This window comes from Coccinella septempunctata, chromosome 1, assembly GCF_907165205.1.
Source record: "Coccinella septempunctata chromosome 1, icCocSept1.1, whole genome shotgun sequence".
Lineage (NCBI taxonomy): Eukaryota > Metazoa > Arthropoda > Insecta > Coleoptera > Coccinellidae > Coccinella > Coccinella septempunctata.
Genome location: NC_058189.1, coordinates 13,268,971 through 13,293,738, shown reverse-complemented (window position 1 = coordinate 13,293,738; position 24,768 = coordinate 13,268,971). Strand labels below are relative to the sequence as shown.

General features: G+C 34.8%; 3 protein-coding genes across 8 annotated transcripts in view; 1 reads left to right on the top strand and 2 right to left on the bottom strand.

The window, feature by feature from the left end:
- Positions 1-4,876: 4,876 nt before the first annotated feature.
- Positions 4,877-15,898, top strand: LOC123313038. Of its 3 annotated transcripts, none has more exons than XM_044897736.1 (5): positions 4,877-4,982; positions 7,084-7,235; positions 11,177-11,349; positions 15,042-15,284; positions 15,375-15,898. In XM_044897736.1, the coding sequence occupies exons 2-5, from the start codon at positions 7,098-7,100 to the stop codon at positions 15,532-15,534; spliced, it is 714 nt and encodes a 237-aa protein (XP_044753671.1). In that variant the 5' UTR covers positions 4,877-4,982; positions 7,084-7,097; the 3' UTR covers positions 15,535-15,898. The 3 variants fall into 3 exon arrangements, with proteins under 3 accessions (XP_044753671.1, XP_044753662.1, XP_044753652.1); XM_044897727.1 differs by lacking the exon at positions 4,877-4,982 and adding an exon at positions 4,991-5,283 and having other exon boundaries at positions 7,087-7,235; XM_044897717.1 differs by lacking the exon at positions 4,877-4,982 and adding an exon at positions 4,991-5,283.
- A 1,434-nt stretch (positions 15,899-17,332) lies between these two features.
- On the bottom strand, positions 17,333-20,732 carry LOC123322623. 4 transcript variants are annotated; one of them, XM_044910578.1, is made up of 10 exons: positions 20,453-20,732; positions 20,298-20,382; positions 19,850-20,211; positions 19,690-19,791; positions 19,312-19,635; positions 18,697-19,258; positions 18,502-18,642; positions 17,912-18,446; positions 17,669-17,856; positions 17,333-17,622 (listed from the first exon to the last, which is right to left on the bottom strand). In XM_044910578.1, exons 2-9 carry the CDS (start codon positions 20,309-20,311, stop codon positions 17,689-17,691), a joined length of 2,208 nt encoding a protein of 735 aa, XP_044766513.1. In that variant the 5' UTR covers positions 20,312-20,382; positions 20,453-20,732; the 3' UTR covers positions 17,333-17,622; positions 17,669-17,688. The 4 variants fall into 4 exon arrangements, with proteins under 4 accessions (XP_044766513.1, XP_044766514.1, XP_044766512.1 ...); XM_044910579.1 differs by having other exon boundaries at positions 17,333-17,617; XM_044910577.1 differs by having other exon boundaries at positions 17,333-17,609.
- A 2,883-nt stretch (positions 20,733-23,615) lies between these two features.
- LOC123314327 (acetyl-coenzyme A synthetase) overlaps positions 23,616-24,768 on the bottom strand; it is a 59,563-nt gene continuing 58,410 nt past the window's right edge. The window contains exon 8 of the mRNA XM_044899524.1: positions 23,616-24,429. Within this exon, the coding sequence (XP_044755459.1) occupies positions 23,972-24,429 (458 nt within the window). The 3' untranslated portion in view covers positions 23,616-23,971. The remainder of the gene's footprint in view (positions 24,430-24,768) is intronic.

The following is a 24,768-nucleotide window of genomic DNA, read 5'->3' as shown; positions in this document are numbered from 1 at the left end:
AATAAAATTATTCTTCATATTCGAAAATGAAAAATATTTGATTGGGTACTTTGACCGAATGCAGCTCTTTTCAAAAAAGCCGCAGTCAGAACTGTAGTGTCACAGATTTATTAGCTGGTTATCTGAAGTAAAAATTTTGTTTCTCTACCTATTTCTATAGGTACCGCTTTTTTCTAAAAGTGTTTCTTTATTTGACCTTGAGAATCTACTATTAAGAGGGGTCTACACCGTTTTAATTGTCAGTCCAAAAAGAAGAAATGAATATCTTACGTCAGAAACCATTAATTTATATGAGGTTTTCATTATAATTCAATTCAATCAGTTCGTCATCTTCTTGAAGAACAAATATGCATGTTATTAACTTTTCGAGGTGAAATTATCTCTTCTATGATTTTCCACATGAAAAAAAGCTTCGCCATTGGCTGCAATTCGTATCCTGGTGAAATTTAAAAAAAGACGTTCGTTGAGTGCTGCCATCTTTTCGGCGAAAATGGAAACTATTGTAATATTCGTAACTTATAACTTCTATTTATCGTTCAAGTGTTCTGGCAACATTTCATATTCTGGTAGGGAAAGTCCCGTGGTATAAACTTGTCTTAAAATATTTGTACGAGCCAAAGACTCACCCTGTATATCTATCCTTGTCCCCGCATTGGACTCCGAATTTGGAAAACTTTCAAATGCTCTAAACTTGTAAATGAAAATTTCCAAAAAGAAGTCATTTCTTTCCGTGATTCTGTTTTTGCTTTGAATAGGAGAATTAATGAAAAGAGTTGAGAAAGAAACCTACGGAAGAAAGAAAAATAGTTCTGTTATCCAAAGATTACATCATCTGGGATTTTAATTATTCAGTAAAAATATTCTATTAGGAAATACACATAATTGAAATGGCAATACTGATAATAAGTGAGAAAATGTAACAACAGGGACAGATTTCTGAGATTGCTCTGTTGGAATAATTAGGCAAGTGTTCATTCGAAGAAAAACATTAATATTCAATTGTTCTAAAAACACTATTGTTATGTGAAACGAGAAACTGTAGCAAATGAAAGTGGTAGATATGGTATACTGATTTGAATATGGGAATTTATGTCTACTGCAGACTTCACCTTTGTGAATGGGAGTTGGAAAAATATAGATATCTATATTTCTCCAACTCCATATATAGTCAATAGTCATATATCATAAATATATCATTCAATAATTGAAATTTTTCAGGTTTATCAAAATCGAACGTTGTGTCTTAAGACACAACGAGTTGATAGCATTATTCAGAGACAGGTTGTCTCTGGCATTATTATATACTTTCTCGAAAAAAGACGACATGATTGGCACATTCATTTTCTTCTATCTCTATCTCTAACTTGCTTTGGTAATTCTTCGCTATTGCTGTCTGGGACGGGGACTCGACTAGGGTGAAGTTTATTTTTGATCGACTGGTATACCAGTCGATCTGCTATATATAACTAAAATATGGCCATATATATACACACCCCTCATGAAAATAAAAAAATTATTTTGAAAGTGCAGAAGAAACCGAATAAGGCGAAAGTTATTTAATAATTGCCCATTCCGTTTTAATATATACTTCATCGTTAGAAACAATGTGGAGTTGTATTGGAAAAAAATCGAACTTAAATTCGAAATTTTGTAAATCTTCGGATTTTCACATCTTTGATAATTTTTTTTTCATTCATGGCACCGTTAATTAACAAATCACTCATAAATGAAACATGCAGGAACGTATTCAGATACATTTTTATTGAATATTCGATTCCAGATATCTATTATGACACGTATTATACGTGTATGACGCGTGGTATTATAACTGCAAACAGAAATAACTCTAATTTTGAATAAAAATATCAAAACGAGTTGTGGTTTACAATGATTTTTGTCATTACAAACTATGCCATAGGAAATAGTCTATTGAGTTGAAATCCGGTGAACGTGCTGGCCATGAATGTGAACTACACTAGCTATCCATCTATTTGGAAAGTTTTCGTCGAGAAAATTTAGAATATTTACACAAAACTGACGTGTCGTTTCATCGTGTTGAAAATACATTTCGCCAGTATTCTCATCTTGTATAAGTAAACGTACTGGCAAAAAATTCCCAGAAAAATTTAAGAAATTTTCACCGGTAAATTTGCTCGGTAAATCATGTGGTCCTATAAAATGGTTATCCAAAACGGTACACTAAAGAAATAAATTCGAGGAACGAAATTATGCAAAGAAATGTTCAATTCTTTGCATTTTTCCACTATTTTTTTACTGAAATATGTACCTCTCATCCCTAATAAGTCGGTTATTAAAAATGAACATATTTTGCGAACATTTTAATAATTTGAACGATCTTTAACAAACACAGTGTGATTGAAAAGTATTAACGCACAAACATATTTTCGGTAACTGTTCAATATTTTGTAGAAAAATGCTCGACGAGGTCAATTTTTATCGAATTGGAAGATGGATCAATATGGATGGTTCATTATGAACGAAGAGAAAAAGTCCTTTTGTACGAAAGCGTAGAAGGGCCACATAATATTTCAAAAATATTTTTCGTTTTCCGGGTTCAAAGCAATTTGACAAAGTTTCGAGTTCAGTCGGAATTTAACAAAATTCCGAGTTCAAAGTAGGAATTTATTAACAAAATTCCGAGTTCAAAGTCGGAATTTATAGTGAAATTCCGACTTTGGTCGGAATTTCATTTACTTCGAAACCGATACAGGCTAGATGCACAGGGTGTTCTATGACGACATAGATTATTTCTCCATATATACAGAGGGATCGATGAGAGGTTTTGCTTTCGTAATACAATGTGTTTCTGTTTTAATGAATACTGAAATTCATTCATATTGTGTGTTCGTACATTTATTATGACGAATGTGGTTGTTATTTATAAGTACAGGATGTTCTTTGACATTATTCAACTATCCTTGCATGATGAAATCATATGTAATGTATGTATATATTATGAAAATCTTATACAGGCTGTTCCATGACAGCTTCGCTCATTTCTCGATATACAGAATGTTTTATAAAAACTAGTTTTCCCATATGTAGGTACATAAGTACCTACAGGTGTAGGTACATAGTGGAAATCGGTAAGGAACATTATGTAGGTACACATGGTTCTTGGATTCTGTTTTCTTCAATGAAGAGGTAATTTCAAACGAGTTTTATATGGTTCTCACTCTGTAGTTTTGACTTCCTCATGAGAAAAACGCAGAAGATATATCCAAGAACCTTCTGTATACATGAAATACTTACATTGGCGTAGCCGTTTATTTTTGGGGGGCGTGGGAGCTCAATGTTATTTTAAGGTTACTATTTCAGTACTGGGGTGGGGGGGAGGTTGTACCCAACCTGTTTACGACCATTAATTCATAATCATTCAAAAACATGTACCTAATGACAATTTTCTTCAATAAAATAAATCAAGTTCAATATTTCTTAAAGAAAAACGTGTTCATTTTGTGAAATCTGTATAATTCTCTATAATTTTTTGTTTTACATGTATTTGAGTATTTGTATTTTTGACTTTATTGTTCACTTGTTTTTTACCCTTTTTTTCTGTTCACTATAAAACTTTTCAAGTTGCTAACGTCACTGCATATTCAGTGGAATAAAGATATTATTATTATTATTATTATCCTCTCATGAATCTCAGTATATATTAGGAAATGAACCAATTCGTCATAGAGCATCCTATTTGAGGTTTTCTCACCGTTGTAATGACCTCTTCATATAAGAAATCTAAAGAAACATCAAAACACTCTGGGTTCACTGATTTCTTGTCCATATCCGGAATATACCTATTATAAAAAAAGATTAATGTCGTTATGGAAAAGCCTGTAAAAGGTTTTCATATCATTGTTATGACCTTTCAAAGAAGAAAATTCAAATAATAATGTACACCCCGTGTACATAATCATCCATTCATAATAAACGTGGGAACACCTGGTATTAGGTATATATGTATTTGAATATTTGTAGAAAAGCAAACTGTAATTCAGGAACTAATCTACCTCGTCGTAGAACACCCTGGAGAAGTTCGGAACTAAATAAAATTCCGACTTTGAAGACGGAATTTAGTTAAATTCCGACTTTGAACTCGGAATTTAACGAAAAATATTTTTAAAATATTATGTGGCCCTTCTACGCCTTCGTACTTTTGTCTCACAACTCACAAAGGTATTTATTTCACAAAAGGACATCTTCTCCTCGTTCATACATTTTTATTTCAAATTACGCAACTTTTCACGTAGGTATAATCAGGAGTTTGTCATGCCCCTCTATGAGAGGCAGAGGGTATAGTTGAGTTTTTTGAATGGCAACACTACCTTTTTCTGATCTCTTATTGCTGAGGATGATTTCGTCATTTATTGGATTTTAGCAACATTTTTTTAATATAAGGATGAAACTGCTTATTTAATTCGAATTTTTACTTTCTTATAAGTATGAATTTTGAGGTCAATGACATACAGTTCATTATCTGGAAGAAAAAGTACAATCCCAAGAATGGACGAACATGTAATTGGAATCCCCTTTATTCTGGTGGGCAACATGAGATTTTTTATTTGAGTTCTCAGAAAAAATTAGTAAGTAGGTACATACACAGAAAATATTTATGATTGATTTCATAGTACGTGAAATAAGGGGAAATTTGAATTCATTGAGTTTTCTACCCAGCTGCATTTCAGAGTGTTATTCAGATGAAATATGATTTTTTCCTGCAGGGTTGACAGCATGATAGATTGAGCCTCCTTATTCAAAACGATCGAGAGTCGCCACTGGTTGCAATATTTGGGAAGCTTGGGGGACCCCTAGACATGCGAAAAATCGAATACTTTTCGCTCCTACTCGATCGTTGGCATCACCAACGAAAATTGATTATAGAGAGATATAGAATGATAGAAACAATATCATCTGGCAACAGTGTTTGTACTTTCACTTGCAATAGGTTCTTAGTTTGAGACGTAAGTAAGAATCCAAAGGTAACGTTATTCTGATTATATTCACGTTCTGTAACAGTCCCACGTAATGAAGTTCAGTAACAGCTCCAAATCAGATGAAGAACAATCTCTGAATTGTTAAATTAATATTGTAACACCAGAATGCAGTGGGTTAGTTGAATAAGGTGATAGCCTTCGACGACGCTTGTTTCATCGTTCAACAAGTTTAGTAGTATGTTCAATGTCATTGGAAATATCTGAGTTTTGAGTAAGCGAACAGCTATTGAATATATGGAATAGACTGAGTGAATCCATTTTTTATGAGGTATGCTTTTTATACTTTGAGTAACGACTATAACTTTTCGATACGCTCTAATTATGATCTACGAAGTTAACACCTCTTTGTATTGAAATAATCCTATAACGCAATTCTATATAACTGAACAAATATTTACTGCAATAAATTATGTCATGGGTTGAGAGCATAGCGAAAAAATGTACACTAATATAAATGGCAACGTTATAGATTCGAAAACTAATATTTCGGAGTAATAGAAGTGGGTATCAAATATGCTGAAATAATCAGGAAAAGTACAGATATTCATTTACTCAAATGAGAAATAATTTCCACATATTGAATATGAATATTCTCATCTATTTCTAAACAAAAAAAGACAAAAATCAATCAAAATGAATGATCACCTATAGGTTTATTGATAGATATTTATGAAGAAACATAATCGATCACGATGGGAATAATTATTTCTAAAAACCTGCAGTTTTTAAGGTCATTTTACTACATATACCAAAATTTCATGTAAGTACCTGCCAACATATGAACATTGTGTGTAATGTGAAAGTTCACAATTTATGACATAAGTATGAAATCATAATGTAAATCATCAATACATACATAGTGACTTCAACAAATATATTTCAACAGTAGATTCTTGAGGTCAAAAGAAACATTTTTTCCTTTACCATGTTTTCCGAATCGGCTAGGTTTAAAAGATATAGGCTTTATACCATAAAAAATGGTATTTTTAGTTCACAAACGAATGAAATTAATTTCAGAATATAGTTTTCCATTTATTTGTTCAATCTTTTTCGAACACAAGGTATCATTACCCACGTCTTCCAGTTTTCTCATTACCATTACGTACCATAAAAATACCAAAAATTCACAGAACCCAACTCTTGAAAATAAGTTGGACGCTATCTAATGAATATTTGAACATTTTGTAAAATAAAAGTATATTCCTTATATTTTCTCGTATAATTCGCCGTAAAATATTCGTGAAATTTGAAAAATTGGGTACTTTGACAGAATGCAACTCTTTTTAAAAGATCCTCAGATGTGTAGTGACACAGATTCATCATAGTTATTCTGAAGGTAATTCTGTTTTTCCAGGGGTGGAACAGCTTATTATGAAAATTCAATATGGCTAGGTATATCTTTTTATCAGGGCTGAATCGAAAAAAATGGTATAGGAAAAAGTGTTTCTTTTGACCTCAAGAATCTACAGTTGAAATATTTGTACGAGTCAAATTCTCACACTATATCTTCTGTAACCTAACTAATCAGAAATATATAAAATTTGGAGGGTACATATAATGAATTGGATGACTACTATGCTTTAGAGTAAATTGTTTTCAAAAATAAATCTTCAGAATCCAAAAGTTGAAAGAATTTGCAAAAGTATAAAAAAGGGAGCTCTGGAGTTTTGATTTTTGAAGGTTAATGTTCTGTGTCTGATAATGGATCATGGGGCTTGGCTTTGCTCAGCTCGAACCCATTGAACTCAATTTTCTTGAGTTCAAAGTTCAATACAACCCCATTCTTGGCAGAGTGAACATAAATAAACATCTCATGAAATTAGCCTCTTGGGTGATTTTGGATATTAATGAAATATTTTCAAGAAAAATTTCTTAGCAGATTCTTGAAGTTCCGAAACTCTAACTTGATAATTTCAACAAATTACCATATATATTATATAGGTATTATAAGTAGAAGCAAATCCTTATTTGAAGACGAGTTTTTTTGAGCGCTCGTTAGGTATATGTATAATGATTTTAATGCAACCAGAAAATGATGAAATTTTAATTTAAAATTATAATTTTCCAGGAAAATAACGAAATATGTCGAGGGTACACAAGAACCATTACATTGCATCACCTAGGGTGGACCATTCTAGGATATCTCCTCATTTGTCAAGAAATTATGAATTTTCGGATGGGGAAGAGAGTCAACGAGCTAATACAGACTATGCATCCATGGTGAGTTTATAGGTTTAATTCCCGTTCGCATTGACTTATTGAAGACAGGCTTAATATACAGTGTGTATATAAAGTATAGAATAAATTCATTTTCTCGCTACTTTTTAAGTTGGGCACATTTGAGGCATATTACCTTGCCTCTAGCTTCTTCTCCTGAGCGGAGGTGAGTGCCACTCCTAGTTTTTGTAATGGAAAGGGGGCCGAGTGAAACCTCATTTCAAAGGTCTCTCGCTCCAGATTATAGCCCTAGAGTTTGAGGTAAAGTAAGTTATTTTTTATTATTTAAGTAGGTTATAACCCTAGAGTTTGAAGTTGCCACTGTAATTTCTGTTAATATGACAAAGACAAATATAACACTAGCAATTTCAAACTCTAGAGCTATAATCTGGAGCGAGAGACCTTTAAATGAGGTATCACTCGAACCCCCTTCTCATTACAAAAACTAGGGGTGGCACTCACCACCGCTCAGGGGGTGAAGCTAGAGGCAAGGTAATATACCTAAAATGTGCCCCTCTTAAAAGTAGATCGACTTGTTCCAGCATTTTTTCTATATCCCAGTGTGAGAAAATGAATTTAATTATTCCATACTTTATGAACAGGGTGGGCAAATTTCGGGGCAATGTTTTAGAACTACAGCTTTTAAACCAGTGGAGATAGACAAAATCTGATACCCCATTCTCGTTCTCTTTTTCTGAGAAAATAATGAGAGTAGTAGTCATTTTTGGCCACCTTCTTTTGTTTTCGAGTTATAAGCGAAAATTGGAAAAATGGCGATTTCGAAATAAATTTATATCTCCGTTAATACTGATGATAGAGATCTGAAATTAAAACATTATACAGGCACTTTTTTAATAGAATCCAGTTGCGTGCTTGCCATTTTAGCAGGATTTTTAATTACGAAGCTATGACCCAAAGTTATGTTTTTTTAAATGGGAGCACTAGATTTCTGTGCAATTTTTTGAAAGCTTAATTTTTACTGATTTCAAAAATATATAACATCATATGGTTTGCATCAATATAAATAATTGAAAATGGTCAAAAAAAATTTTCTCAATATTTCTATGGTTTCAACTTTGGATCATTTAAAAAAACATAACTTTGGCTCATAGCTTCGTAATTAAAAATCCTGCTAAAAAGGCAAGCACGCCACTGGATACTACTTAAAAAAGTGCCTGTATAATATTTCAATTTCAGAGCTCCATCATCAGTATTAGCGGAGGTATAAATTTATTTCGCAATCGCCATTTTTCCAATTTTCGCTTATAACTCGAAAACAAAAGAAGGTGGCCAAAAATGACTACTACTCTTGTTAGTTTCTCAGAAAGAGAGAACGAGAATGGGTATCAGATTTTGTCTATCTCCTCTGGTTCAAAAGCTGTAGTGCTGAAACATCGAAATTTGTCCACCCTGTACACACACATAAATTCATACAAACTTTCATTTCGAGATTGTGAATCTCTAGTACGTATACATAAAAGTACCTATATTTGGATTTGATTTTCAGTTTTCCGAGAAAAAGCTGTTGAAGCAAATTCTCTTTAGGACAGTCATTTTCAATTATAAATAATCACTTTCAATTCGAAGGAATCATAAAGATGGTTTTCATTTTCTATTTTCAGATATGAAATCATTTCATAGGATTGATTTGTTCTGAAAAAAAAATGTCCTACGGAGATTACACTAGTATAACGTTTTTGTGTAGAAATATACTGTAACGTGGTTTACTCGGAGAAACCTAATCTCGAGCGCCAGCTATTCTTTTCAATAGGAAGAATAGCAAACCTACCAGAGTAGCTGCTAGCCGGAGACAGAGCTCGATGTTGTCTAGGGTGGTAGCGACAACGAAGAAGTCAAAATCGAATTATGTAAAAGTTTATTCACACCTTCGGAAACTAATTAGATGTACAAGTGAGATATGTGTAGGTACGAACTATGAGTGATTCTATAAGCGAACATACATTCGGGAAATCCTATCCGGTCACGAGCACTTATGAAATTTATACCGGGTGTAGTGAAAAATTAACGGTTCAATAAAAATGCGCCAACCAGAACTGACGGAACGAATGCTAAGGACTTGCTATACGGTATCGGTATGTAGTTGTATTTCCCCGGAAATGGAACACAATAAGGGCGGATCTGTTCGAGACTTTTATTCGCTGCCCCAAGGGTTAACACGCCATGACTGACAGCGAAGAAAATGTCTATTTTTAGCGCAACTACGGGATTTCACTGACTACGTGCGGTATCTCTTATTCTCTGCCCCAAGGGTTATAACACGCCATGACTGACAGAAAAGAAGAGATTTCGGATTTAACACTTATGACGCGGACAGGGGGGTTGACGGAACTTTCCCTTCAGTACCCCAAGGGTTAACACGCGAAACAGGGTAAAGAACGATAAAATACAACAGAAAACGATACAGTACAGCAGTGTCAAAGTTAAGGTAGTAACGGCGTAGGTCTAACAAAGAAATTGAACGGTACAGACGGGGACCTACCTCCTTTGTTTCAAGCACTCGAAACTCAAAGGATTTAAAAGAAAAACTAAAAAAATTAACTCTAAGCACTGATGCAAACACAAAATGATTATTCTGCAACGGCGAAAGAAATACCGAAAATTAACTGAATCTATAACAGAAGTCACCACGTTAGAAAGCGAAAAATCGAAAATACTGAAGCGAAGTGAAAGAACTGAAGTAAAAGTCAAAAGTCAGCCGAAGAACTGAAGTAACAGTCGAAAAGTGACCGTCGCGGGGGGAAAATTTGCTTTTATAGGCATATCCCCTCTCACGGTAAAAATCTGAAAATTCCAGAATGCGACAAGTATGAAAAACGTCGTCAGCTCCGGTTTATCGCATATCAACAGATGAAAAACGTCGAAATCTTCAGCGGCATGTAAGAAAAACAACGTGAAATACAGATAAGCGGTTTTTTACATTTATTCTGCCCATCGGAACGAACGTACGGAATATTCGAGAATTAAAATATTTTCAAAGACGGAAATTTAAAACGAAAGAAATGCACTAAGATGAACTCCAATTTTCCTCAGAAAACTGGACTTCATGACAATACATTCTTAATGGTTTCGAATCCAAAGTACAGAAAATTACAAGAGCGCTGAGCGCAGAGAAAAATATTATAGATACTTGCCAGTTCGAACTGATAATTACTCGTAGGTTGTATTTCAATTGCCAGTTCAAACTGGCAATTCATACATTTTTTCTGTATGTCCACTCAGCGGTTTTGTAATTTTCTGTATCTTGAATACAGAACCTGGGACTTCTTATCATGTAATTATCAGTTCAATTCAAACTGAATGATTTCATGTCCTAATTGGCAAGTTTAATAAAACTCCAAAATCCAATTTAAAATTATTTATGGTAACCTTTTTCCATTAATTATCCAACACGTAAAAGATTCAAAATTCTGTTATTAAAAAAATAAACCCTTCGAAACTTAGTGAACGACGACATTTTCTGTCATTGTTTGTTTTTCTTGTCAAATGTGATCAACAAATTTGATATTCATTAACATCCAGTTGCAGGAAATTCCGTTTAAATTTGATACTCCATCGAAATATTGATCCTCCATTTTTCCCTTCAAAAATTACAGTTTTAAATTTTGATGGAGCATCAAAAGGAACTTTTCCGCAACTGGACGAAAATCAGTGAAATCGCACGGTGAACCGACACGGAGAAACTTACACGAATACTTTTCACAAAATGAATTATAGTTAATAGCTCCATAACTTTTTTTATGACTATTATTGATTCGATGGGCCTTACCACTTCAGAAATCAGAATTTTTTTTAGTAAAATGCATTATGTTGAACTTGAAAATATTTTTCGATATATTCGAGTTATGAGGATTTTAATGACATATAATATTTTGAAATTCAGGAAAACAGCTATAAGAAAAACTTCGCATTATTTATATTTGCAGCCTTACAGCCTTCAACATGAAATGAGGGATGAGTCCAGATATGAAAAAGATAGCGGATATAACTATATTCCTCCCGCACATTCATACACAAATAGAGATAGAGAAAGTAGTTACGACGCAGGATCTGATATTTATGTAACAAGTGGAGCCTACAAGACAGCCTCTGAAATTAGGTAAGGCAATATATTTTTTCTGGAGCCCTCCCGAAAATCAAACTTTTGGCTTTTGCTATAATGTATTGCTAATCGAAAGTAACACTTCACAAAACCAGTATCGAAAGTAGCATTTTTTGTAATTTTCTGTCGATTTCATAGACTTTTCACTTTAGGGACGATTTTGCGAACCTTTCTATTATATATGAGAACTGATTTGACAATAACAGAACTTCGTATTCCATCCATTATTATTCATAATAGTATGCCGAACCGAATAATCACCTAAGTTTAATCAAAGAAAAGACTCATTTCATACCAAGGATTATAGATCATGTTTTATAATCCTTGATTTCATTATTGATTTTCATACTAACATGACGCTCATATTCCACCTGTTTTTCAAGTTCAGAATGACCGCCCAAAATTGGTGTATCGAGGGATGCATCAGAATGTACTCATAATTTTTTTTTTTTTCATTCTGACAGATCTAAAACCCCACCTTTAACGATCAAAATGAACCGATATTCTGTTTTTCCCATTCAGAATGTTTCAAGGATTCCTTCGGAAGAAGATAACTCATTTCAAAATGATCGGCCGAGGAAATTGGTGGCTAAAGTACATAGAGGGATGACTAAAATATCCTAACATAATTTCTTTGTTCATACTACAGCTCCGAGGATCAAAATGAACTATGTCTATGAACAGTCTACGATGAAGCGCATATTCCTCATTTTTCAAGTTAAGAATGGCGGGCCAAGAAATTTGGTGGATAAAGGAATGTATCAGAATGTACTGAAATTTTTTTTTTTCATTCTGACAGCCCTAGAACGCCATGCACCTCCAAAGATCAAATGAACCAATTTTTTTCTATTCAGAATGTTTTAAGGATTCCTTCTCCAGAAGGATGACTAAAACATCCCTAACATAATTTTTTGTTCATACTACAGCTCCGTGGATAAAAATCTACGATGAAGCGCCTATTCCTCATTTTTCAAGTTCAGAATGGCCGGCCAAGAAAATTGGTGTATGAAGGAATGTATCAGAATTTATTCAGAAAAAAATTGTTTGTTTGTTTCATTCTGACAGCCCTAGAACGGCCACCTAGAACAATCAAATGAACCGATTATTTTTTCTATTCAGAATGTTTTAAGGATTCCTTCTCCAGAAGATAAATCAGTTTGAACATCCGGCCAAGAAAATTGGTGGATAGAGGAATGTATCAGAATGTACTCAGAAAAAAATTTTGTTTCATTCTGACAGCCCTAGAACGCCACCTCCAATGATCAAATGGACCTTTTTTTTCTATTCAGAATGTTTTAAGGATTCCTTCTCCAGAAGGATGACTAAAATATCCCTAACATAATTTTTTGTTCATACTACAGCTCCGAGGATCAAAATGAACTATTCAGTCTACGATGAAGTGCATATTCCTCATTTTTCAAGTTCAAAATGGCCGGCCGTGAAAATTGGTGGATACTGGATAAAGGAATATATCACAATATACTCAAAAAAAACACCTCCAACGATGAAAATGAACCGATATTCTCTTTACGATGGAGCGCATGTTCCTCTTTTTTTCCAAAATTTAAAATGGCCATCCAAGAAAATTGATGGAATGGGTGCATGGGGAAATACATTTTCTTGGCCATTTTAAATTTTCAAAAGAAAAAAGAGGAACAGAGGAACATACTCTCGATCGTAGAATGTCAGAAAGAAATATGAATTTTTCTGAGTAATTCTGATACATTTCTCATCAATTTTATTGGCCAGCCGTTTTACACATTTAAAAAATATGGGGAACATGCTCTCCCTCGTCTACAGAAGGTGGTTCATTTTAATCGTTGGGCTGGGACTCTAGGGCTTTCCGTATGAAAAAAAACTTCTGACCGTCTACTTTGAACTGATATTTCTCCCGGAGTAGAAATTCGTAAAATATTGTGAATAAAAAAAAACGTATGAAATTGTAGATTCTAAACCCTAATTTATAATCCTTGGAAAGAAGTCACTCCATCTCTCTTTGCATATAGCTCATTATTCGCCTCGGTATTCTTTTCTAAATAAGGGAAAAAATTAACAGACTGCACGACGGCAGCATTGATATCAAACATATGGTATTGACCGTGGTGGAGTAGTCGTTCTTGAAACTGGCCGGGGGTAAACATGACTACAGTGTATAAATCGGGTTGATTTGATCGATCGATCTTATTTTCGCTTATGACTTTTTTTTTATTGATTTGGTGGTAAAAGATGGATCCACCGAAAAAATAGATCGTTGGGCAGATGATGTATGCGCTTCCATGCAGCGGTGGGGAAAGCGTCTGCAGGTTTTCAAAGATGTAAAAAAAATCGTCAGGTATACATACTTGAGCGTATTAGATTAATATACTGTATATGCCCTACGTGTCTCTGATAATAAATTCATGTCAATCTGACAGTTTGTGTAGTGGGGCTGGCCGTACGGAAGAGTTGAAAATGGTAAAAAAACAGTTTTTTCGAAAATGTCAGATGTTTAGAGGATATATTAATTAGACCCAAAGGAAGCTACTTTTCAAGAGACGGACAATTCGGACATGACGCAAGATCACAGCGGTGAACATGCAAAAAAATCGTTACTTTTGTATATACACGAGTGTGTCGGATTTATATACAGATGGTTTATCTAGGTGTTCCAGACGTGTTGACTCATTAATCTGATACAATCAGGGGTGGATTTCTTAATCTGACAGTTTGAATATGATAACAAGGCATTTTTTTAAATATCTCCCTTCCTGTACTTCTAATCGTTTCTGTATTTATTATGAAAGTCCTAGATAATAAAATTCTTGATAAATTTTGTCTGAAACAGTTTTACTTATTCTCTTACCCGTTTTCGAGTTAGAGGGCGATAAGGGTGAGGAGCTTAGCCACACATGGTAAAGGCCAAGGTCAATATAGAAACCCAGTGTAATGTACATTCATCAACATATATCTCAAAAACTATGTTTTTATTTCTTGACCCCCTTTTATTATCTGGGGTAATTACTATTTGTACTCTTTCAGGCCCTGATGAAGTTTATGCAGAAGAATAAACGAAAAACGAAAATCTTGAAGTCTGTTCTCATCCGACACTTCCTCCATTTGATTTTCTCAAAAACGTTCTATCGTAGAAAAAATTGCTTCTTAGAAAATTTGTAGAGATTATTATTCTCTACAACTTTTACGATAAATGCGAAAACAATTTGAAGCCCAGGGGAGGAGATAATTCAAAAACACTGATTTTTGTGACCTTGATACTGTCAGATTATATTTTTTCCGTTATTCTTGAATCATTAGCCTAAAAATAAAAAGAAACGTTTTTTTTGCAAGTTTGGCGCCCTCCCACACATTTTCGTCACGCTTAAATTGTCAGATGAGAATATATACTTTTCAGCATGTAATCAACCACATATATCTTAATCTGACAATCTCGAGTATTTACAATGATCGTTTTTTTTTACTATTCTGACAGGCTGTCCTAGACAATTTCCCCAATATACAGGTCTTATTTTTGGTAGAGTTACTCTACAAGATTAGATTAATCTGACACGCTCGGGTAAATCCCGGATTTCCCTCTTCGGCTCCCCAACTATATAACCTCGATGTAGAATAGGTATACCATATGAGGAAAGATTCAAACTGAAAATCTACGTCTTGCGAATATTTCGAAATCTTTGAAATGCGTCTTTCTTCAGTTCTAGATATCATCCACCAAGTGAGTATTCACTGCCAAGTATCAGGGCCCCATCTGGAGTGAGCTATGATAGAAGAAGTCATAGATCAGCGGGTGTTAAGCTGGAAGCATACACAGCACCGAATCCACTTTGTCCAAACACGAGGGGACTGTGTTGTCTGATGTTGCTTTTCAATCTTGCCATAATATTGGTTACATTAGGATTTGTTATTGTTATTCAATTCCATGATCCCACCATAGTATGGTAAGAACTTCTTCTGAATTATAACATATGGTTGCGTGCAGTCACACACATATTGAAAAGTTTCATGAGCATACATTCTTCTTTTTCCAGGATTCTGGGCATCATCTTCGTTATATTCGGATGCCTTACTCTCATTGGCAGTCTGATATTTTGTGTGACAATATTCAGAGAAGCGAAGCACCCAAACGAAGTAGACGGTATTTATTGGACTAATCATTGGCAAAAGAAGTTCGGAACAGTTCCTCCTTAGGTGATCTTATGGAATGGATGGGATTGAAAGAAAAGAATAAACGCACTAAACGCAGAATCAACAGCGAACCTTGTATATAAACTAACGGACAAATATATGTTGAGAATGTATAGGAACTAATAACGACATAGAATATTTCTACGGATGCTGAAGTAGCTTACCGAGATTATTTGAAAATGACGAGTTCAATCTTTTGTTCACGAAGATTAATAATGCCATACCTTTTCTTGAACCTACTGATGTGTTGGTATTAACGCGTTCGAATTGTGACAGCGTTTAAGAAGTAGAATGAAGATTAAAACGACGTAAACATAAGAAATGAATACCTACCCATGTTGTAACAAAAATATATTTTTTGATGGAACTCAATGCTTTGTTAATTCAGGCAGCAACGGTATCAAGTAATGAATATATCATTAATGATATCAATATATACCTGATCCTAACCAAATGAATACAATAAAAATTACGGCAGAACTAGCTATCTACTGTTCAGGTAACGTCCAGAAAGTCCTTTTATGACTGGAAGCGTGTTCCACAATTTTTTAATTCCATGTTGGTTCAATTTGGTCCAATTCGTGCCAGCATACATTAATTGTCTCCAGGATGCCAAATCATATCGACCAATCAGAGTGCAGCGCATCTCCCGCCAAAACTTTATCTTCTCTCTGACCAACTTTTCCCGGGACCGCGTTATTCTCGAACGAACTTCTTCATGTAATGTTACCAAAGATCCTCTTGATGATACTGAGTTACCTTCGAATGTATTACAAGAAGGTAATTATTTAATCATTGCTTGTTGACTATAAAAATATTTGAACGAGTTTCTAATGTTTGCCTTTCAGCTTGTGGTAATCTCTATATTAGTTTATCAGTTCTAAAAAGCAATTTTTATTTCTACGTTTTAATGATCAATATGGATCTGCGTAACTGCGTGCAGTTGACTGTTGTTAATTCGTTTCGATTTCAATTTAGCTAAATGGACGTCAAGTCAAGAATGTTTGTTAGGTTGGGGTGATTGAAGGCTGCCATTCCTCCCGATTTCAAAAGCTGTAAACCTCCCTACTTTTCAGAAATCTCCTAATGAATCCCGAATTCCCATATTTGCATTGAAATCAATTTATACTTTCAGGTACGATTTTACCGACACTAATAGATATAACTGGGGCGATGGATTTGTAAACGAATCCAAAATTGGACGAGTTTGAAATTGATGTGGAAATTGACCAACTGTTCAATTTGTCGAGTGATGGTTTGAATTTATCGTTTATCAATGCCTCTGTATATTGAAGGTTGCGTATCAAATTTCAGTTGTATTAACTAAAAGCAAAATGAGTGTCCCCTATATAAATCTATAATGATTCAAGGTAGAGTTCATTTACAGACAAAAATCATAAAATGCTTTATGAGAGTCACCAAGTTATTAGAAAGAAATAGGAGGACAAGCACTCCTATGAATGATTTGAAGAGTAATTGAGAATAATTTTGTGACTTTTGAAAAAAATAAAGACAAGGGTAAAATCAATTCAAGTTTATTTCTGCAAAAAAAGTACAAAGGATGTATTCTCAAAAAATAGACACTTATTAGTATAATTTTAATATAATTGTTAGAAAGTTACGGAGCCTATAGCATTTTTACATAATCAAAACTATCAAAGCATACAGCAACTACTGATAAAGAAATTGTTGAGCTTAAAATTGAAATACTATTGCATCTCCCTCCACACCTAAACAGCATATAAAAAAATACAAGAATAGGATAACAGATATTCTATTCGGACAAAATAAAAAAAAAATATCAATTATCTTTGTTTTTTTCCCAACATATATAGTCATACAAGAGGTAGCAACTTGTCAGTTCGAAAAAAATAAGACTCAACATATTCTAAATGTAACTACTGATAAGACCCTTTGTTAGTGGAAAAATTTAATATTGCTCCATCACCTCCCACCACCGAGAACATATAAAAAAACTACAAGGCTTAAAATATTATACATTACATAAATTCAAAAGAAATAAGCGAAAAGTAATAATAAATTTTCCTAAAGCAAAACAGCACTCCATCACCACTTTCCTGAAAAACTATGCTATGTTAAACATATATTATTCGAAAAATGATCAAACCATATTTACATTTTCAATATGTTCAGATTCTACTTTTTAGTGGGGTAATAAAATTGTTTTTCAATTTTCCTTTTTTTCCCTCTCTGATCTTTATTCTTTTGTAGTGTGTCATATTGCTTGTTGATATTTTCCACCATATTATCAAAATCTTCATCATCTAATGATTCCAATTTCATAAAAATCTCCTTCATTACAATCTACAATTAAAATCCTATGCAAAGCTATTCCCATCACCAAAGATTCCTAGTTTACCTCTCGTTTTTTGCTTGGATCTAGAGTGAGAACAGTATTTTGGTTCTGTATTGTCTCATCTAGGAATTCTTTGATTTCTGTCCTCTTCTGTACTCCACTTGTTGATGGTTCATCAATAGGTGGGTAATTTTCAGCAATACCTGGACCTGGAAAAGAATCGCTTCTCTTTTCGATCAAAGCAACTGCATGTATGTGTTTACATAATGCAGTTTTTACTGTGTATTCTGGACAAGTACATTGGTATTTATGAATGCAGATTCTACATTTATCACAATAAATAGTTCTACAATCGTCATCACACAATTCATTATAATCAACTAAATAAAATTGGTCCCTCACCTTACTTGAGAAAACCTTAAACTCACCAGAATCTAGACAGACAACTTTCTCCAAAACTTCTTTTTCTGCCTTTATATGAGCCTCTCTATTAACTCTTGATTGGTAGGAATTAACATTTGGCCTTTCAGACTCGATGACTCTTTTCCACATTTTTTCATTAACAAGGTCTTCTAATAAGTCTAATAATTTCTCGATTCTGGAATTGATAGGTTGTGAAGTGAAAAGAGTAGTTTATATATATTAAATTGTACCGTAAATTTTGATGTCCCTTCATTTTATTATATTTAATTACTTTATGCAGGCTCTCAATAGCCATATTGGTATTTATTCCTACATTTATTCTGTGGCAGTGGGCCCACATCATAATTCTCTCATTGCACTGGAAATAATGACTGAAAATAAAATAATGAAATGATTTTGACCATACTGACTATATGGTAATTTACTTCTGTAAGTATTTCAAGAAATCCAGTTCATTTTCTTCTTCAAGATATTTAAAATATTCATCTTTCAATTCTAGAAATTTTGAAATACTGGTCTCTTTCAAGATATTTCTCATTCTTAATTTCATTTCTTTCTTATTATCTGGTTTCTTCAATTTATTCCTGCCTTGAATATTCCAGTTTTTGATGACATGCCAAGTGCAGAGTAAGCGTCTTGGCTTTTCAACATCATCCATTGCTTCGCACCAAGCATTAAAATATTTTATGTCATCATCTGTCATAATGTATTTGCATCTTAGGGACTCTTGAAGTCTTGCTTTTAATGACCTGAAAAATATTTTCTGGATCGTTTGATCCATACGATTACTTATTAAAAATGCTACTGGGAATCCCATATTATTTTCATCCTTGACTAAAACTGTGGTGAGTTCCCAATTCCTGATATTTGTTCCATGGGTGCCGTCAATGCAAATGATTTTGCTGTATTTTCTTAGCTTTTTTTCCATAATTTTATTCATAAAGGCTAAAGCAAAATCCTCGTTTCTCAGCTCAGGGTAATTTTCCCCTAAAAAAGTTTAAATATCAGGAAAATACAAATAATCAGTGAAAAAATATTACCTATCTGTTTGAACAAAAAAACAGTATTTTCTTCTTGACTATTCATTTCTCCTACTTTCAGGGCTGTTGCTGTCATGTCATCTGTATCACGCTGTTTGTTTATATTGAATTTACGTATAATGTATGCAAGATCCCCTCTTGTTAATAAATTCATTCTGGTGAGCTTCCCTTCCTCTAATATTCTCGCATCCTCAAGTATTTTCTCTTTTGTAACACCAGCACATAATTTTTCAGCGAGCATTTCCTGTTGATCCTTCGATAAATGTTTGGCTCGGAGTTCATCATCATGGCCAGCATGTGTTTCAATATAGTTCACTGTTACTCCTTAAATAGAATGAATCAACACTAGTACAATAACTATATTATTAAAAGTGTTACCAGAATTAGTTATTTTAGCACAAATTCTAGATGGACATAATCCTGATATTTTAATGCTTCCTCCTGCTTTTGAACATCTTTGGTTACTTTTACTGTCATATCCTGAATAGAAGTAATTGAATAATTGAGTTACTTAGATAGACAGCTTAAATATACTCACCTCTTGTATTACTCCTATTGCAATTATAGTATATGTACTCATCATCTTTGATCTTTTGACCTCTTTGAAAGGCATAATCTATATTTCTATTGTCAACTGCTCTCCAAGCTTCAAATTCCTCTTTGTTTCCAAAATAAAGAGTTGATCGTATAATAGTCAAAAAATGAATTTTTTCTATATGATCCACTAACTGGTCATGGCTTCCAAATGATAACTTAAGTTTATCCTCACAAAGTGGACATTTAATATTCTTCGTGTCCTTGCCTGTAAGTGGCTCTTGCAGGTGCACCTGTTTTATATGGCGGTTGAATGTAGACACACTGGATAACCTTTTGCCACATATGTGACAAAGAAGCTGTTTACTACAAAAATAGCAAGCTGATGACAACAATCAAATCACCCCTATTCTGTAACTCAGATCGGAATGAACCATATGAATAAACTTTACCTTTCTTGATCCATATCGATCGTTCAAACGTAGCAATAAAAACTGCTTTTTAGAGCTGATAAACTGATATAGATATTACCACCGGCTGAAAGGCAAATATCAGAAACTCGTTCAAATATTTTAATATAGTCAAAAAGCAATTATTAATTAATTACCTTCTTTCGCAATCTGTATAAGCGATAATAATCGCTGTTTTCGAAATTTAATGAAAGAACAAACTGAAATGCGAAATTTTGAACTTATTACATTCACAGATAACAGAGTATCATCAAAATTAAGAGGATCTAATGGTACGATTACATGAAGAAGTTCGTTCGAGATCGAGAATAACCCGGTCGGGGGAAAAGTTGGCCAGACCAGAGAAATGTTTTGGCGGGAGATGCGCTGCACTCTGATTGGTCGATATGATTTGGCATCTGGAGACAATTAATGTATGCTATTCGTGCCTCCTACATAATAAACCAGATCACCTTAATACATTTCGGTGGTGATGGTAGTCCAGGACTGTAAAACTGACTGAATTAAATCATCTCTCTCATCTCATTCATTCATTCATTCATTCATTGGTGTCTCCCGTTACCGGGAATAACTCTACAAAAAGTAGAAACAGACTTATAATTTTTAAGGCTAATTGCGACTGTGTGCAATCCTGTGACTGAAGATACAACCGTGACCTACAGATCCTTCCACACTCCGGGCATGGATAGCCACCAATCAGATCTGGCCGCCGCTGTATCCTTCTCGAGTCTCCATTATTACTGTGTACCAAAGACCTCCACTGTGATCTGTCTGACGATAGTTGTTCCAAGTTATGATTGGCATTAACTGATTTTAGGGATTGATGTAGAATATCCTTAAACCGCTTATACTGGCCTCCTGGTTTCCGGGCCACCTCTGTGAATTCGCCATATAGAGCTATTATTTTGGGGAGTCTTGTGTCTTGCATCCTCAGAATGTCGGGCCCTCGTTACTTGAGTTGTAATTGTTGTAGAACTCGCGCGTTGCAAGACTTCTGCATTCGAAACTTTGTGAAACCATCTGATGTGCATTATCTGTCTTAGATGACGTTGTTGCGTTTGTTCAAACTGTTTAATATGTCGCCTTTAGGGCGGCCAGCTTTCGCTTGCGTAAAGAAGCGATGGGAGGACCACTGCTTTGTAAACAGCTGTCTTGGTCTTCAGATTGAGGTCGTGATTTTGAAACACTCTGTCCTTCAGCTTCCAGAATGCCCGTGATGCCGAATTGATACGGTTGTGTATTTCCTTTGTCTAGGTTAGCCCTAGTATTTATGAAGCTTTCCATGTATTTGAAATGCTCGTCCTGCTCTAGAGTTTCATTCTCCTGGCTGATATCTGTTTGAAGGCTTTCTGGCGGACTTACCAGGATTTTGGTTTGGTCGATCTGTATATTTAAGTTCCGTGATAAACTTTGTACATACGGGTTTTTACTCTAAGGCGCTTCAGGTTAAACAGGGCTCCATCAAATCTGAATCTTATTCCAACACCTCTTACAGGCATACTCATGTCAGCAATTATCGAGACAGCTATGGCGAAAATATTGAACAGTAAAGGCGCAAACACGCAGCCTTGTTTTATTCCAGAGTTGGTTAAGAAATGGTCGGTTGTAGAGCCATTATGCTGTAGGTATTTTAGCGGTGTTGTTGGTATGAAGGCTTTTACACACTGCTAGGAATTTTTCGGGTACTCCAAGGCGTCCCATGTATAGATCATTGATTGTTGTTCACGGGCCTTCCCTTGCAACTGTCGCAGTATAAAAATTAGGTCCACCCTACCTGGATTTGGCCGAAAGCCGCACTGGGATTCAGGGAATCGCTTTTCTAAGAGTGGAATCAGACGTTTAGCCATAATCTTCGAGAGAATTTTGCCGGCCACACTAAGCAATGATATGCCCCTGTAATTGTTGCAATACGACGTATCGCCTTCGTTCTTATAGAGATTGATTACTAAAGCGTCTCTGAATTCTTCTAGCACATCTCCCTGTTCGCAGATCTTGCGGAATGGTGTTAGGAGACTATTGACAATGTCTTCATCCAGGGCTTTGAATATCTCCGCTGGAACACCGTCTAGACTAGGTGACTTATAATTTTTTAAATTTTTAATCGCACTTATGATTTCCGACGTCATCAAGCGATGTCATCGGACTATACGCGAGGAGCAGGTCTAAAATGGATAAATCCGAGTCGTTATTTTGATTCAAGACCTGTGAGTAATGCTCCTTCCATCTTTCGAGAATTTTTCTATCAACAGTTAGAATAGCTCCATGAGTATCTCTTATAGGAAAGTTAGCTTTTCTGCTTGGACCATAAACAGTTTTAATAGCTTCGAAAAAACGCCTGTAGTCATGGTTGGCATATAAGCGTAAGCTTGTATTTCTCAAGCTTTTTCTTTCCACGAGCTATCCTTGATTTTTCTTGTTTCTTGACAGGCTCGTTAATTGCCGTTTTCATCGCTTTGTGTTTTTCCTCCAAAAGAGGTGCGATATGAGTGTCGCTGTCGGCGAACCAGTCTGGGGATTTTCGGGAGCGTTCTGTGCCCAGTATTTCTTTCGCTGTATTTGTAAGATATGGTAAGGCTGGTAATCTCGAGAATGAACATCTCAATGCTCCAAATATACCAACGCAAGCCAAAGTTACTAAGAGAGCGGCTCCAAATCTCCAAACTACAAAACGCTTCTACAAAGGAAAGATTCACAGCTGCCGTCAAAGATAGCCTAACACCACCGGATTATAACGACGACATTGAGAGTCATTGGCTCCGCTTCAAATCATCTCTCATCTTATTACGTGGCGCTACACGTTCAATTAGAATCTTCATTAGTCCCCATATGTTTTCAATGGGACTAAGATCTGATGAAGCTGCTGGCCGTGAAATGGTTGTCACTTGTTGGTTTTGTATCCAAGCTTGAGTAAAACGCCACTCCTCTGGCTATAAAGCATGCACCGTTTCATGGAGGAAATCGTTTTTCAGTAAACCAGCATATGCCACTATCATCAGAAAATATTCCTCATCTCCCACTGACGACATTTTCGAACTAACGTATTGTCGAACTACTACTAGTGTACTAGTATAAGTGCACTACTCCGCGTTCTCATTTATCCTATATGTGGGCAATGAGTGCGAAAGCCATCATTCTTTGCATGTTGCATGATGCAGGCCCTCTTTTCTCTGCATGTGTCTGCGTCCAGCAACAAATCAATGAAAGAATTGTAAGAAATTGAATTGAAATATGATCCCAGGTTTCAATATAAAACTACCCACATCTGGAAATCGGGTGAAAAAAGGATATAATGAAACGAGATATATTATGTTCAACATATTTTACTTAAGTCAAATTAACTGTACAACCAGAGAAATTAACAAAATGGAAATAGAAATATAAACAACTGAATTTGTACTCGTATATCTGCAACACGACAATATTTTCTTACACATATAGAAACAAATAATGGATTGGAATTGTGCGATTATCTATTTCTATAAATTCACAGTTTAGCTGATGGTGTTCAATGGTTTTTTTGAGTCGGAATATTTCCATTTGAGTATTTCTTTGTTCAACATGTGCATTCTTCTATGTTTTCCAGACATTCTGGAATGATAAATACCATAAAGCTGTGCTCATTTCTACAGCTTCAACATCTCTATTGCCCATTATTTTTAGCTTTGTATTTTTGTACTAATTGGTTTAGTTTTAAAGAGGACGTCTACTATTCCACTATCAGCCAAAGTACTTATATCACCGATATCACGGTCATCTTGAGCTATTTTCCGTAGAATTCTTCTCATGATCTTGCCAGACCTTGTTTTTGGCAGCCCTGGAGCATTGTGAATCACATCTGGTTGGGCAAATGGACCTATTCTTTCCCTTACCAATTGCTTCAGTTCCGTTTGAAGTTTATCATCGAATACTGCATTTTCTGCGATAGTGATGAAACAATATAAGCATTCTCCCTTGATAGGGTGTGGTTTAGCCACTACTGCAGCTTCAGTCACATATTTGTGTTCGGTAAGTACTGATTCTACCTCCGCTGTCGACATTAAGTGTCCTGAAACGTTCAACATGTCATCTACTCTACCAGTTACCCAAATGTATCCGTCTGAGTCTCTTCGAGCCCCTGTAACATAAATTACCACATTGAAGACTGAAGAAAGTGATGTATTGAAGTAAAAAAATATAAACTGAAATTATATGACTTTCACGAACATCGAACATTTCTTTAACCACGACACGTGTTGGTATCACCGCAGTATATTCAGGTCAAATCAGCAGAATCCCATCGAAAACTTGTGGGATCTTCTAAAGAGTGGTTCATCGTCGTATTAACGCTCCCAGAAATACAGAAATGTTGATTATTGCTGCAGTCCAAAAGAGTGGTATAACATCTCACTTGAAGAGGTCACTAAAAAATTCGTCAAGACCAATCGCTCACACTGAGGTTCATGAAATTTTTAGA